Raw genomic sequence first — 17,086 nt, 5'->3', positions numbered from 1 at the left:
ATCATGTTATTTAAAAACAAATATATCAATATAATTCAAGAGTTTTTCCAGGTGGATTATTTTGTGTACTTCTGGCCAATTGGCTGAGATTCTCCTAAACTTCAAATCATTCTGCTCCAGAGTGCAGAAATGAACCAGTTTCTGAGAGGAGAAAAATAATGAGGTATAATCCAGTGCCAGTTGTTAAATACTGTGCTCTTCATATGGCAGCTGGACCAGACCAATTCAGAAGAGTTTGTGTTACAATCTTATGCAGCTTAATAAGGGTACTACTTGGCAGTTACCTACATGTATTCTGATACTGCTTGAAGAAAGAACTGTAACTCAGTATAGTAAAAGCTCTGTTAACTAGTGTCACAGCAGGGTCCTACAGGAGGGCTGTGATCTCCTTAAGGCCCCCTCTCTCCGTGCCAAGTCGGCCCAAGGGAACCCTCTAATTCTCACCCACCACGTCTTTGCTGTTTAAATAAGTTTGGGAGGCTGCCTTACATCTTCTTGGACATGGTTCGGTGCGACTTCTGTCCCCATGGACTCCTGGACCCCTCGTGGGTCCCACTGTATGATGGGTGCTTCCCAGGCACCCTAGCCTTACAGGCTATGCGTGGCTCCAACCACCCCTTATACCACGCCCCAAGCCTCGCAGCTGGAATAGACGTCCTTCTGTCACATATACGTTCACCCCCTTCTCAGCACTGCTGCCCCCTTCTCCGAGGCCTTCTCAGCACTGCCCCTCCTGGGGCTAGGGTTTATGCAACCCGTACGCCACACCCTTACTGGTGCTGGGGTCCCCACGCTACTGTGGGTCCCCTATGAGGCCGCCTCCAACCCCTAATAGCCTCACCCAAACCACCGGTAATAAACAACAACAAAGCAAAACAGAGGCCCCTAGGCTACAACAGAACTTAAAGCCACCTGGCTAAATCACATGGCTCAGACATCCTAGAGCTGGCATCCTTTACCGGGCTTGAGCTGTACCTGCAGTCAGGCTTCTCCTTGCATCATTGCCCCAGGAACTCCTCTCTCTCTCTCTGATTGCTGGTAGGAGATTGCCCTGGCCTTAGCTCCTGGGCTTTATAAGAGCTAGGCCTTGCCCCTTACAGCCAGCTGACTGTTGGCAGGTGTGGGTCGTTTGCTGCCTCCGGTTGCCCTGGCAACCTGCAGGTGGGCTCCTTATTCCCTGCTAGGGCTTTTTCTCTAGCAGTTTCTCCTCTTTAGGAGTAGGGCACCTTGGTGCTCTGCAACAACCAGCATTTTACTAACTGGAGTACTCTTAACCAGAATTTCCAATATCCCCCAATACAAATCCTCTCTTTAGCAACTGGAATCTTTACCGAGTTTATCCAGCATGCACATCAAGTATTTCTGTTGTTTACATTAGTTGGTGACATTGCCAATAGAAGAGCTTCTGGGAGCCTTTTGATATCCCCATAGGCACAGGGAGAAAAAAAATTGTGGGGACAGGCTGTCCCCTGGAAGCAGGGCACACGCTTCCCCCCCCCCCAGGCAGGAACACCTGCAGAGGAAGGGGTGGGGGGAGGGGAAAGGGATCACACAGGTGCAGGGCGGGCTGTGGCTGCAGGCTGGAGCTGGAGCAGCACTGGGCTCTTCCCGGCAGGGGTGGCCGCACTGTGCTCCCATCTTCCTTGATAGGTTTAACTCTCAGATAACCAGAATTTTTAGATAACCGGCACCCCCTTACTCCACTCATGCCAGATAACAAAGCTTTGTCTGTAGTTGATTTCCCCCCCTACCAGAGGTTATTGTGGTCCCTATGATTCTGAGTGGGAAATGAAGGGTGAATACTCTGGTATAATAGGGTTTTGAGTTATAAGAGAACGGAGTTATAATAAAATTGATTGTAAAGAAAAAATGCTAGGCAAAACATCCAAGTAGTACATTTTCTTTTCTTTATGTAAAGTAGGTGTGTGCTAGAGGCTAGAGACTTTGTTGGGTTATTGGTTATTCCATTGTCTTGTGACAACTCTTAAGGTTGCTGGTAGATGTTAATTTAGTCACATGATTGGGATCCGACTAATTTTATCTCAGATCCCAATGATCATGTGTCCTGCCACGTATTTTTGTCAGATCACATCACATGCTGGGACTTTCTAAAGCCATACTGTGAAGCCCACATATAGCTGCAGAGCAAGTCTGTTAAGAATTCTAGGGTAGTTTAAAACACTTGCTCTGTAGCTTTGCCTGCAGGGCAACACTGAAAACAAGCATGCTGGCCCCTCAGATCTCTGTAGACTGCAGCCCAGGACTTCTAAAAACCAAGGTCTGCAGCCATGAGGCTTAACATGCTGCACATTCAGATGAGAGTACTATATAAACCAGGCACAAAAATGATTTATGTTACAACTGGTTTGCAATTTTATGGTGTCATAAACTGGTTGAAACTGTGACAAGTTACAGTTTATTGCACAATTAATGTGTTAATCGCATGATAATTGTAGTGTCTGCCAGGGGCCCAAGTGACTTGGACTATGGTTTTGTAAGTGCTTTTTCTTAAATACCTCAAATTAAATTTATGCACATGTGACTTACATTTCTTTATTCCAGCAATAATAAAAGCTATCAGTTTTCATCATATCAGTTGGAGTCATTGAGGCATGATGCTTTTGAAAATTTAGCTGTATATTTAAAAGTCTAAATTTAGTCCTAAATTTTAAATATCTTAGCCTTTAACCTCCTTCCTCTTCCTCCCTACATTCTATGTATTTAACAATATAAATAAAGAAACTGAGGGTTAATATTAATTTTCTTTTCTGGTTTTTTTTTTTTTCTGCTGCATACTTGACCTTGTGATCAAACTTCAGTCCTTTTGAACAGAAAAGGACAAAATGGTTAAAAGCTGTTAGGAAGAGTAGATGTTTGATCTTCTACATTGTAAAAACAATACCTTTGTTTTGTCTAATTTGTTGGAAACGATATGAGTCTTAATGCTTAGTTAAAGTTAGCCTCAGGTGGAAAAATGCAAAAATATTCTTCATCATTCATGGGAACTTAAAGAATACTTCACTCTTTCAGTATGTGACACTGCCTGAACTGCCTGCTGTTGTGGTCTTCAAAGATGGAATTTATTTTGTATATGATGGTAAGTACAAGTGTTTATCCTTTACTTACAGGTGACAATTCAAGGTCTTTATGGGGAAGTTGAGGCGTGTGTGAGGGAGAAACCTCAAAAGATTGCTAGTATATAATGGATAAATTCTCTTTTGAGAGAGTTTGAGGAGGAATATGAATAAACTAAACCAGTTAAATGCATCAGTTAAGTTTTTTTGTTTTGTTTTGTTTTTAATTCTTTATTTTCTACTGGACCAAAATAATTCTGTAAACAGAGTAAAGAGAGCAGTCATTCAGAGAAGCATGAGCTTTCATGAGCTACTTTGTCATGCTACAAATGGACTTTCCCCTTCTTTCCAATATAGACAGCAGAACAGAGGGGCACTGTAAGTAGTTCATGGTATATATGAAATTGGTTGGCAAGCAAGTGAATGAACCTCAAATGTTTTAAAATCAATGTTACTTGTTCCAGTGAGGATGTGGTCTGTTGTTGAAGGAGCAGAGCTGGCATCTTAGACTGTTGCAAGGGCTCGTGGCTTGGTGAGAATAGAAGTTAGGTAATCTGGAGAGATGTTGCTTGAGGTTGGCAGGGGCTGCCTGTAAGCCAAACTAGGCTTGTCCCAAGAGTTGCTTTGAGATGGTTGTCGTTTCCCAGGAGGGGTTGGCGCTGGGGACTGTAGGTGACAACCTAGGGATTCTGTTGCCCATGTCTTAAGGTTGGTATCACAGATGGTTAGTTGAGTCTGAGTCAGGCTCTAATCTGAGTAGCTATGGTGCTGGGTTTATATTTTAAGCATAGGAATCCCTGCTTCAGATACTTAAGGTGTGAATTCTGTTGGTGGGATCAGAGTACATGCAGTTGTAACACAGATTGTCAGTAAATGATGGAACTAGTGAAGTGCTTAGAATGAAAGCTGGTAGCATGGAGGTAACTAGCAGTTGGTTTGTTTCCTGTACGGTGTGGTGGTGATGTGGCCATTGTGGTGTCCAAGAAATAAATCTACTTAGTGAAATATTCCAGAGTCAGTTTAATGGAAGGGTGGGTAGAAGTTGTTAAAGTCCTGGTGGAGATTTCTACTGAGAAAATCCTTCCCACGTATACATATGATGGCCTTCTCTATGTGCTTTTAAATGTACCAAGGGGATGAGAGGGCAGCTGCAGAGGAAGCAGACTTTGATGTCTGTCACAAATATATTGGCATATGGTTGAGGAGGGTTCATGTGTGTTCCCATGGCACTGCTGTTCATCTGTAGGTATAGGGAGTCTCAAAATCTGAGATAGTTATGTTGGAGACGTGCAATTTATCTCTATTTCAAAAAAGTAAGATACCACATCTGTAAAAGTGATTTTGGTTAACTTTTTAAATAACTTATACCATATAAGTTATGACTGAATTTTAATATAGCCCTTTGAACATTTAAAGTGTTATATAAATGCTGAGTATTTTAGAAACTTTCAAGTTATTTAACATAATTAGATGTCCTACATTTTCATTCCACTTTTTCATGACACTTTGCAAAATATCATTCTCATTTTTTATCATTTGACAGCCAAGTTGTTGGTTTAAAAACAAAAAAGTTTGAGTCTTAGTTTCAGCGGCGTAAGTGTGTAGCATGTTTGTTTATTTGTAGGAAAACGTTCTTGGTTAAGTTGGTATATATCCGTATAGTTCCTTTCATCTTTCTGTTAATGAAGAACATATAAGATACCACTTTTCTATCCATGACTACAGTTTCCCTTTGTTGGATGCCACAAGGAAGGCTGAAGTGAATTGTCTTTAAAGTTTCTATCAATTTTTGGTCTTCACTCTTGACCTGGATTTCCATTAGTTGATGTGATGGCTTGAATGTAGTAGTTATGATGATTTTTTCTCCGTATTTCAGTTGAGAAATTACCCTACAAACAAACAAAAAAATGGCTATGAATGAAAAAAAAAATCTATCTATCAGGAATCCCTATCTAGAAATTCCACCAGGACTTTAACACTTCTACCGTTTCATTAAACTGACTCAGGAATACTCCACCAAGCAAATTTATTTCATAGACACCGCTATGAAAGTTCACAATGGCCATATCACCACCACATGGTACAGGAAACCAACCAACTGCTATAGTTAACTCCATGCCACCAGCTTTCATCCAAGGCACACCATTAATTTATATTTAAAAATATAAAAACATATATATGGGTACACACACACACAATTTGACATTTTTCTTACTGGTGCTGAAGTTTTGTCAGAACTAAACTAAGAAAATGCATTCTGTATGAACTAAAAACATTGAACTTGCCACTTGAAGTTGAAATGTTAAGATTTTATTTAACAATTAGTCACTTAATCTCAAAACTATCACACTTTCCCCTACTCTTTAATCATAAGTAAAAAAAGAGGAAAAAAAAGTCTAATATTGAAATACTGATAAAGAACAAATTCGAAGATGCACTTACCCCAGCATTAGTAGTTGACTGAATGGAGACATGATTCTATTGCATAAAAGGGCTCTGTGGAAGCTTTTCTTATGCTTAGATGCAAAGTGAAGCAGTTTACTCAGGTAAACTGTTTTATAGTCTGCTCTTGGGATTTCCCCAGCACGATGTTTTGAGAATGGAAACCAAAACTGAAACCTTTCAAGTAAAGCAACTGTTGCTTGCTGCCAGAACAGAAATCAAATGTAACATTTTAGGAGGATGATACCATCTTTCTATTAGTGTAGAAAAAGTGCCAGAAAACAATGCATAATTGTGTGGCTGCAAATACTACTTCTAAAACTAACCCTTAGGCAATACACATCTTTAACTAATTATAGTATCTTTACTTTCATGTGGTAAACTTGCTTTTAGATGGAATATTATTCGTAGAATAACTGGATTATTTTAGAAGCAGTATTCCTGGGGGGTAGTTATTCCCCCCCCCCCCAGTTATCTCCAATGGCTATTGACAAAGTACCTAAAAATGAGAAATGCTAGGGAATGTGTGTTCCCTTCACTATTAAATCAGTGGTGTCAAACATGGCCCACAGGCCAGATCCAGCCTGTGGACCCATGTGATCCAAACTATGGATTACTGAACTGGGTCCTTGCACTGCTTGCATGTAAGGACTAGACCTGGCTCTATGCATGCAGCAGGCAGTTTTGGGGTCCGTCTGTAATGCTGCATGCAGTCCATGCCTGGATCTCCTGTGTTGTGTTCAGCATCAGAGCCTAGACTGCACCACACACAGCACGTTCCCCATGCACAATGATCCCCAAGGCCAATACATGCTGCCCATGGGGATCAACTTGGTCATGCGTGCTGCATGCGGCACAGAGGCGGTATGGGGTACTTGCTGCATGCATTGCCCTGCTGACCAGCATTCAGGGTTAGCTCCATGTCTGTCAGGGTGCTGTGTGGACCATGTGTCCTGTACTGTTCCCCATGTGTTGAATGCAGCTGGTCTAGCCCCACATGCAACAGGCAGCACATGGTGTCCCTGGGGCTTGCTGTGCATGTGGTCCCTGGGACTGGTGTGGGGCATACAGGCAGGACAGGCCCCATGTTCTGTACATGGCATAAGGGATCCAGGGTGCAGGCTGGTGCCCTGGACCAACCCCTTTGGTGGGAGAAACGATACACCCAATAACTATGCTAATTAAGCCAAATGTGATAATTAGCGTATCTTTATAACAGATTAAATTTATAATGGGTGGGCTCCACTCAATAAAACCTTTCCCCTTTACGAAAGGTATGCTTTGGGATTAAGCTGAATCTGGACCCAGTAACTCTGGCTCGGTGAATGAATGCTAACCAAAGCTTGCCATCCAGTGGGCTTACTGTGAGGGTATTTCATACTGATGGACAAAGACAAGATAAAGTCAACACCAAAAGTTACCAAAAGTGAAGAGCAAGCAATACCACAATCAGCTGTAGACAGTCGAGTGGTTAGGAAAGTTTAAACAATTAAAGAACCAAGGGGACATATTACTAAATTTCCAACCACAAGTAACATTTCCTGAGCAAGCTACTCCTTCAGAGAGGCCCAGTGACAAGTCATGGTGGTGGTTGCCTAGCAGCCCTAGTGCATTACAATCCTTGCTCACTCAGTAAGTGACTGATAATACAACTGCCACCCAAATGAAGTTTAATGTCACATGCACATACATCAGACAGATAGAGTTGCTCAATACCACTCTGGCAAGTGTGTTTTCACACTTACTTCCACACTAACATTTTGGGAATCAACTAGCTCCTTCTGCTAGATTAGGGAGTAGGTTCCCTTACACAACAGTAAGACTTCAGTGAAGTGGTGAAATCTCTTGGGTTTTTGTTTTTTTTCTGAGGGTCTGCTAGGTCCACAACCTTGAGGCTGGGTCAAGGGCATAACCAGTCCCTCTGGTGGTTTACTTCCACACCAGAGATAGTTGCCTTCTTAAAGGCAATCATTACCTCATGTATTAAAACCAGTCAGGATCCATTCATTCCTGTCAATCATACATTTTCTGCTCAGTCAACTTTATAGTTACCTCGAGGTGTTTGACACATGTTCACACCAAATGCTTATTCTGTGGAGCATGCTTACTAGACTTTCATGCCACTGGGCATCTGCATTCCCAGGAAGGTTGAGTACCCAAAATTATCACACCCTAGACAGGTGAAACGTTCACCATTATCTCTAAGATTCATAGCCTGGATTGACTAAAACTGTTGAACCAAACTTAAACTGTAAACTGAAGAGAACACCAAAACCTTCACACTCAACACCTTGTGTTACTGCGGTGCTGGGTCTGGTCCACATTCTGCAGGCAGTGTGCACCCAGTACCAGCCCGCAGGATAATAAAATAAGATAGAAAAACAAAAATATCCCTGAAGAAGAGGTCCTTTCAACTCAACTAGATTAAAGTATAGTTTATTCTAAAAATAATTTCATAGGATGCAGAGATCTATAAATAAAAACTCTTGTTTTTATCCCATTTAATTAAAATTAAACCTCTACTGTATTATTTACTCTTGTAGCAAAGGTCTAGAACAGGGATTGGCACCTTATAGCCCATTGGATCTGGCCAGGAATAGGGGTGCTTCAGCAGTGGGAGGCTTTGCTGAGGCAAGATGGTAGGGAGAAGTTGCTGACTCCTAGTGCCAGCCTGTCTCAGACCTAAGCTGAGTCATTCTGACATACCGTCAGAAAACATTGTTGGCCTCTGGTCTAGAATCGCAAAAAAAAAATGGCTCTTGCCAGCTGTCAGTGATTGTCTCATTAACTGGCTCACTGAGGGAGATGAGGAGCAACCCCTCCCTGCCCTGCTTGGTTAGGAGCCTATAAGCCAGTCTCCCTTTCCCTGTGCAAGTGCCCTAGCCACTAAGCCAGGGGTAGGTAGCCCCCAGCATGAGTGCTAGTGTGACACACAAAGGCATGTTGCTTAGCACAAAAGCCTGTGGGTGGATAGCAGAGAAGGGGTTGGGGCTGTATTGCCTCAACAAGGATCAGACTTCTCACAGCTCCCCCACTGTCTGTCCCTGGCACACCAACATCTTACAAGTCGAAGTTGCAGATGTTTTTGGCACTTCCCCAGAAATGTTGCCAACCCCTGCATTAGGCTGTTAAAATAACCTGTGAGGGTTCTTTCTGTAATTAATTCCCTTTTCTTCTGATGTGGTTTTTCCATGGCTATAATTTATTGAGCATGTTCTTGAGTGATTTGGGTCCTTGCAGGTATCTGTGCAACTAGAAGACAATTTCAGCATGAAAATTAAGAGCAATATGTACCTAAGTGCATTAACTGCAAAAATTGCAGTTCCAGGGCTGTTCTAGGCATGTAAAGGCAAAATAGGATTTATCCCATAAATGTCAGCAAAGATAGCTAAGTGCTGACAATCAAAAAGCCTGAGGCTGAATGTATTCAAGTCTTTGCAGGTTAGTCTAAGCTTCTGATATTAAGCTGAGAAGCAAGTGAACAGACCTTTACTTTTGATTCAGGAAATGCAGCCACATGTCTGCAGTGGCTCAGGCCAGAAGCCGGGGGGGGGGGGGGGTAGTAGAGCGTGCCTCCCAGCCTACCAGCCACTGCCAAAGGGAAGGGACTGAATCTCCAAGGCTTTTCTCCCCTCCCTGGTAGAGTGGAGGGGCTGTGGCCAGGACCTAGCCTGGGACTAGTATGCTGGAGGGTGGGGGTTTGAATCCCCTCCCTGGCCCACATGGGACCCCAGCCCAGGTCTGCCTGGGTGGGGGGCAGTGCCCTGCCAAGCATATGTCCCCCACCCCCAACACTCCATGACCTGACAGGGTGGGGAGGGCAGCCCCTGCTAGACTGAGGAGATGGTGGGAGGAGAAAAAGATAGTGGCACTGAATTCATAAAAGCTTGAACAAGAATAGTCCTTCCTCTGACGTGAGCATGTATTGAACACAGCACTGTGCAACCTCAAGCACATGACAGAACAGAAAGCCTTTGCCTAAGCTAAGATACATCCCAGTAAAACACAGTGAGAGCACACACAACTTTGTCTAACTTAAGATGGAATTTAATAAACCAAAAAGACAAGAGAAAGTCTTGCATAAGTCTTATGTAATCCTGAGGGCAGAGCATCTCCTTACAGCCAGGTATTGAGGAAGTCCTTGGGGAATCAGCAGGTGGTCTTAGGTGTTGGAGTGGAGATCCCACAGGCCTCTTAGCAACTTGGGTTTTTACACATGCACTTGCACCCCCTTCATACCTTTGGGTGCCTTGACATTATGCTTGTCACTTATAGCACCTTTGGCAGTCTTGCCCTGAGGGGTCAGACCAACGCTCAGGATCTCAATATTGCGCTGTTAGACAGGAGGGTGTGGTGTACAATTGCACATGCACACATAAGAAAACAGTTCAGCACACCTACACTCACTAGGTGCGTACACCCCTGCTAGGCATACACACTCACACTAGCAGCTCAGATACACACACATTCAAAATACTTAGTCTAGGTTCATGCACACCTATCACCAGTTTAAGCCCATACATGCTACACACACACCAAATTTAGACGGGATCGGTTACCAACACCTGCACATCCAATACACATACGTGGATTACTAATTCATGTATACCACACACGCACAATGATATCTATGTGTATTCACTAATTCACACACATACCACCCACCTACACAAACACACAGGTGAGTTCCTAAGTTGGGTGTTGTGATGTGTATGTACGTATATGCTTGGTGTACTTGGGATGCCTGGGGAAAGGTTAAGGTAAGAAAGTAAAAGTGTAAGGAGTTAAAGTTACCAGGACCAGGATTAGAACCAGTAGACTTCAGGGGCCTGGGCTGAAGAACTGAGGCTTGGGGGTAACTTTAGGTTAATTGATCTTAATTAATTAAAAGACAACACCCAAAGCCTGCAGAACAGGGAAGCATGCGGGCACAGAGGCTGGTTCTGGAGCCAGAGCTATGGGGAAGCTGAAAAGGTAGATGGGGAGAGAGAAAAATGGGACTAAGGGAAAGTGTGGGTATTAAAGAGGGGCTCTGGGTGTGAGGGAGCCAGAGGATGGTTCTGGGGCAGCTAGAGAAGTCTGAGAAGCTGCAGGTGGGGGGAAGCCTGAAACCAGAGAGACGGACAGCAGAAAATCACAGAAAAAGCGACAGTAAGAATTGAGAGGAGATCAGGAAACTAGTGGAGAGGGGTGGGGGCTGGAACTGAGAGAAGGAAAGAATGAGGCTGGAATTTAAGATAAGGAAGGGACTGGGATTCAGTAAAACATAACCCAACTCGGGGTTGCAAATGACAGTGGTTTTATTGAACAGGGAGATGGTGACGCAGTGCCAAATTGGTGTAGACACACACACAGACACACACTCTGGCAGCAGGAGTTAGAGAGGCTTGGTGCAGGGGCTGAAGTCCAGGAGGAGAGAGAAAGAGAGAGTCCAAATTGGAGGAGGAGGTATGCAGGCAATATCTACCTATCCCAGGCTTGAAGTTCATCCTTGATGGTCAGTTGGAGTCTCCTTCTGTTGTCCCCAAAGGACAGTGAGTTCGTGCCCGGTGCGCTTGTGCCGATAAACACACAGGGGTGAAGGATCCAACTTAATCTTTATTTCTGCGCAGAAAGCGGTGCTTGGCAATCGTTCACAAAGCAAGCACACCCACCCAAGTGGGCATTAGCCTTATATAGCCTCTTCTAGCTTTACACGCTATGCAGTTACTATAGGTTGCCCCTTTTGGTCCGTGCGCACTTCACCCTAGCTACAGACCACTCCCTAGCCAGCTGGAACTTGTCTTCGTGACAGTGTAATTTGCTGATGTGGCACCTGTTATTCAGCAAGCTCAGCCAGTAACCCCCCTTTCCAACTCCACCAGGGACCTCGCTGATATGGCCTTTCCTTCTAGCAAGGCCAGCAATTAAGCAACTAGGCAACAAGCGATCTCCCCCAGCCTAAACAACCTACTCTATGCCCTTGGTTAGATAAAATACTTTTTCAAAACATACAAAGCTGTTCCCAAAGTATAAAAAAACATATAAAAGTTTCAAGGGTACTCATCAAATCCCCCCTTCGAGGCTATGGCCCTATGGAATAGGACCATAGTCCTCAACCATCTTTTTCATTGTCAGGAATTTCCTGGCTCCCTCCCGATTCTTTTGGATCAGATATGTAACTGATGATTTTACAAACATCACACGATTAACAGAGGAAGGAACTGATCTCTTGAATATATCACAACACATAAGTACACATTGTACTCCACAACAGATCATCAAGAAAACACATATACTTGCTACAGCTAACAGGAAAAATTGTTTAAGCCAGAAAAAATTAGGAAGCCAAGAAGTAAGCCAAGAGAAATCGAACCCTTCCTCTTGCTTGATGTGGGACAGAACTTCTTTCAAGTTCTGCACTTTTGACTCTATCAACTCGGAATTATCTGTCAAATTGAAACAACACATTCCCTCGAACTGTTCACATCTGTGGTTATGCCTCAGCAACAGGTAATCTATGGCTGCTCTATTTTGCAGAGTAGCTCTTCTTAGTTCTTTCATTTCAGTATTGAGGGCAGCTAGGGCCTGTGAAGTTGTATTTAGGCCCTTTGCCAGGGCACAGGCCACCTTACTAAGCTGCCTCTCGGCGTCCACTGCTAGGCCTGCCACCCCTACTATGGAAACTGCTAAGGACACTACCTCGGCCTTACTTGGGAGGTCTACGTCACTATCACAGGATTCATCTAGTACATTCAAACCTCTCCGGTGACGTTTACTAGAGGTCGTAGGCATACCTGGTAGCCAGACAGTCAACCGGCCCAGAGCACAAGGGCCTTCTGTGGCATTGGCTGGGATATATGAATAGGCAGTCTTCCCACAAAGAAGGAACCACCCCCGGGGTAATACAACATGACCGTAGTTGCAAGATACATTAGTCACGTCTGAGCAATTGAAAATTTTCGTTTCTTTGGTTAGGCTTTTACAAGCTTTGGTACAGTTCACAAAATTGGCACAGCTGGTGTTACCAGGGGAGGTGACTGTCAACAAATCTATTTCAAAGGTACTGGCGTTTCTTTCTGTGGTAATGGTTCCCCACATGGGGTAGTTAGTGTAATTGATTGGAACTCCTATTCCCCCAGATGCAAACCAAGTCTGATTCCAGAGTGCTTTCAATGGAGTGGGCACCCCTATAAGGCATGACATGAAAATATCCTCACCGATGTTCCTCCTATGCAAAGAACTACTTTCCACATGGTTGATGTTTAAACAGAAATTTAAGTCCTTCTACTGGCTCTGCTGTCCAACAGTGTCCGTTTTTGTGTCGGCTTCCGGTGCGACACTCTCAGCAACTTCTCCCGCAGGTAGTGCTTCTGGTGTGGCCTTCACCCGAGTGTTTTGTATCCACGGTTTTACCCCCTGAACCTTTACTGCAGCGTGTGTGGTGAGAATCATAGGATACGGTCCCTTCCACCGAGGCTGAAGCGGCTCGTCTTTCCACGTTCGGACCAGCACCTCGTCTGCGATCTGGAACTTATGGACTGGTATATCTAAGGGGAGTGGAAGTCGCTCCTGGACATACCTGTGGAGAGAAGACACTACAGCAGACAAAGAATACAAATAATCTTTTGCCCAGCCTTCCCCTTTTACATGCATTTGACTCCCATGCATCACCACTGGATTCTTAGGATATGGCTTGCCATACATTAATTCAAATGGACTAACTCCCAATTTAGCTCTAGGGGCTATGCGCACTCTAAGCAAGGCAAGAGGCAGAGCTTCAGGCCATTTCAACTGAGTCTCCTGGCAAAGTTTAGCCAGCTGTCTTTTCAGAGTCTGATTCATTCGTTCCACCTGTCCACTTGACTGCGGTCTCCATGCTGTGTGAAGGTCCCATTGTATCCCCAGAGCCCGGGAAACTGCCTGGATTACTTCTGACACAAAGTGTGGCCCTCGGTCCGAGGCTAATCCCTCCTGGATTCCGAATCGTGGAATCATTTCTTTTAACATCACTCGGACCACTTCTTTTGCTTTGTTGGTTCGGCATGGGAAGGCCACAGTCCATCCAGTCAATGTGTCCACGAGCACTAACAGGTATTTGTAGTGTCCCTTCCTGGGAACTTCAGAGAAATCTATCTGCCAACATTCTCCTGCTAATAGTCCTTGCCTTCCTGCTCCTGGTGGAGGTTTGGGGGAAATCTTAGGATTGTTGGCACAACAGACAGGGCATCTTCGCACTATTTGTTCTGCTGTTTTCCTCATCTTAGGTCCCACTACAATTCTTTGGAGACCTTGGGTCATGGCGTCAGCTCCCATGTGGGTACTCTGGTGGTACTCTTGGGGCATTTTGCTAAGAATCAATTTCGGCATCAGGACCTGTCCTTCAGGCAAGACCCACCATCCATCTTGTTGTTCCTTACTTCCCAATTTCTCTGCTAGTTGGTTTTCTTTTTCAGTATATTTGGGAGGTTCCTCAGGCAACACTACCTGAGGCATCAATGCCAACATTTGAGCCTCCTGAACTTGTTCTCTAGCTGCCTTCTTTGCCACAGCATCTGCTCATCGATTTCCTCTTATAACATCACCATCTCCCTTTTGGTGGGCCTTACAGTGCACCACAGCTACCTCTGCTGGTTCCATCACGGCTTCAAGTAGTTTCAGGATTTCTGTTCCATGCTTTACTGGGCTTTTGCTTGCCGTTAAGAGTCCTCTCTCTTTCCATATAGCTCCGTGGGCGTGTAGGACTCCAAAAGCGTACTTCGAATCCGTGTATATAGTGGCTGTCTTTCCTTTTGCCAAATGGAGAGCTCGGGTCAGCGCAATAAGCTCAGCTCTCTTTGCAGAGGTATTTGGAGGCAAGGCTTTTGCTTCCATGGTATCCCATGATGTAACCACGGCGTATCCCGCCTTTCAGGTTCCATTGTCCATGAAGTTGCTTCCGTCTGTATAGAACTCAAGGTCTGCATTAGGGATTATAACATCCCTAAGGTCTGGCCGGCTAGCATACACACTCTCAATGGTTTTGATGCAATCATGCTGTAATCCTTCGTCCTGTTCCAGTGGCATTAGTGTAGCTGGGTTCAGTGTACTAGAGGTCTGCAACTGGATGTCTCCTTGATCCAGGAGAGCCGCCTGGTATTTAGCCATTCGTCCAGGGGAAAGCCAGGTTCCCCCTTTTGCATCCATCACTGCCAGCACTGAATGTGGGGTATACACAGTCATTGGCTGTCCTAAAGTAAGTTTCTTAGATTCCTTTACCAGCATAGCTGTAGCTGCCACTGCTCGCAGGCAGGCCGGCCATCCCAAACTAGTAGGATCCAATTGTTTGGAGAAGTAGGCCACTGCTCTTTTCCAGCTACCTAAGTACTGGGTCAGCACTCCTGACGCTACTCCTTGGCGTTCATGAACGTAAAGCTGAAATGGTTTACTCAGGTCGGGTAGGCCCAGGGCCGGTGCCGTCATGATGGCCTGTTTCATAGTGTCAAAGCTCTTTCAGCATTCTGCCGTCCATTGCAAATCTCCCTCGCTACCAGCAGCGGTCTCATAAAGAGCTTTGGCTATTAGTCCAAAATTGGGGATCCAGATCCGGCAGAACCCTGCCATCCCCAAAAAGCCTCGCAACCATCCCTTGGTTTTTGGGACTGCTATCCGGCAGATGGCCTCTTTTCTCTCAGGGCCCAACATCCTCTGGCCTTGCGAGATGTCAAATCCTAGGTACTGCACTCTCTCTTGCTCTATCTGGGCCTTTTTCCGAGACACCTGGTATCCCACTTGTCCCAGGAAGTTCCAAAAACTTACAGTCAGTAGGTGGCACTCTTCCCTTCGTTTTTGCTGCAATCCACAGATCATCCACATACTGTAACAGGGTTCCTGACATTCTTCTGTCCCACTGCTGAAGATCGGTACTTAAGGCAGTGCTGAAAATAGTGGGACTGTTCTTAAAACCCTGAGGCAAAACTGTCCAGCACAATTGGGTTTTTCTCCTAGTATTCGGGTCCTCCCATTCAAATGCAAAAATCTCTTGGCTGTCTCTTTCAAGTGGGATGCAAAAGAAGGCGTCTTTCAGGTCCAGGACGGTAAACCTCCCATAAAAACTGGACGGATCCTCCTCCAGACCCTGCCGCACTTCGTACAATTTAGACAAATTTTTCTGCTTGGGGATAGCCTCCCGAAGAGCAGCCAGCACAAACTCCCGATACAGCGCTAACTCCTGCCGGCCCCCCCGGGTGTTGGGATCCCAGTATTGATTTTCCTTAGGGCAAAGTTCATCTACATCACCGGCTGGGTGACGCTGCTGTGCTATTGTACGCGCTTTCTCTAAGACCAACCTCTTTTCTTCTGGAGTCAGAAGAGCGGCCAATAAGGCCTGAATATCTATCCAGTTTGGTTGGTGGGTGGGGAAAATGGTAGAAAGCAACTGTGCCATTGCTTCCGGATTCTGGCGGTACTGGCCCATGGACTGTTTCCAGTTTATCAAGTCTGCTGTGCTGAATGGCACATGGACAAAAACTGGTCTACCCTCAGGACCCACTGCTTGGTGCAAAGGGGCCTGAACTACTGGTTGGGCCCCTGATCATAAGCGACTCGCCACAGGGCTAAATGCCCCATCTTCTACAGTCCCTTGTACCTCCAGATTGCTACCACCCGCATCCGCCGGGGACGGCACCCCAGGGCTGTCAGGGGAGGTGGGGGACGACGGACTGGATGAGCCAGCTTGGAGTCCCTGACGAGCTGTTTCAGGTGCAGCGGATGTCCCTTGTGGTGATGCAGGGCTCACAGGATAAGATTGGGGAGCCATGGGAGCAATTAGCAACTGCACATCTTCCTCCCCCGGCTCCTCCGGACATGCCGTGGTGACCCCCTGTAAAGCCATTGCCCCGCTTCCCCTAAATATCCCACACAACTTCTGCGTAGCCCCATCCCCATACAAAGTCATATACGCCTCTACATAAAGCATCTCATCCCGCTTCCCTTGGCGCCTACAAAACAACTGCAAGATTGTGTTATAATCCAAAGACCCATTCTCCGGCCAGGCTGCGCCATCCACTAGTTGGTACTGTGGCCAACATATATTGCAATACTGAATCATCTGGTTTTTCGTCATAGGGTTGCTTCCAAACTTTGGCCAATTTTTCAAAATGCATCCTAGGGGACTGCAGGGCGGAATCTTAGACTGGTTACTTCCCATTATCTAACTACCAGACGGCAACCGCTGCTCAGCCTCGGTACCAAACTGATTAAAGGGAGTTCATGGGACTACCACCCGATCTCACTCGCCTAGGGCGTCTACACGGTCGGAACTTTTAAAGCCATCTCTTTCCCAATCCTGATCAAAATATTAAAAGAAGTACTCGCCAGTCCATTGAGACCTCCCTTGCCCCGCCCGATTAAGTTGGTCCTTCAAGCGCTGCGCCGTTGTGCCCCTCCACAACTCCGTCAGGCACCCAGGAGACGGTCAGACCTCCGACGAATAAGGTCAGTGGCGCCTGGCCCTCGCGCTGTCCACAGTTGTTGCCAGAGCTGAAGACGTGGACCGGGCAAAGCAGTTAACTAGGTCCCATCTGGGTCGCCAGAAATTGTTGTCCCCAAAG

General features: G+C 45.5%; 1 protein-coding gene across 1 annotated transcript in view; it reads left to right on the top strand.

Annotated features, from left to right (window-relative positions):
• Positions 1-17,086, top strand: part of TMX3 (thioredoxin related transmembrane protein 3) — a 65,865-nt gene that overhangs the window by 29,109 nt on the left and 19,670 nt on the right. Inside the window, exon 10 of the mRNA XM_014606746.3 lies at positions 3,031-3,097. Within this exon, the coding sequence (XP_014462232.2) occupies positions 3,031-3,097 (67 nt within the window). The remainder of the gene's footprint in view (positions 1-3,030; positions 3,098-17,086) is intronic.

The sequence above is a fragment of the Alligator mississippiensis genome, chromosome 3 (assembly GCF_030867095.1).
Source record: "Alligator mississippiensis isolate rAllMis1 chromosome 3, rAllMis1, whole genome shotgun sequence".
NCBI classification, from domain to species: domain Eukaryota; kingdom Metazoa; phylum Chordata; order Crocodylia; family Alligatoridae; genus Alligator; species Alligator mississippiensis.
This window is presented reverse-complemented; position numbering and strand designations above follow the sequence as displayed.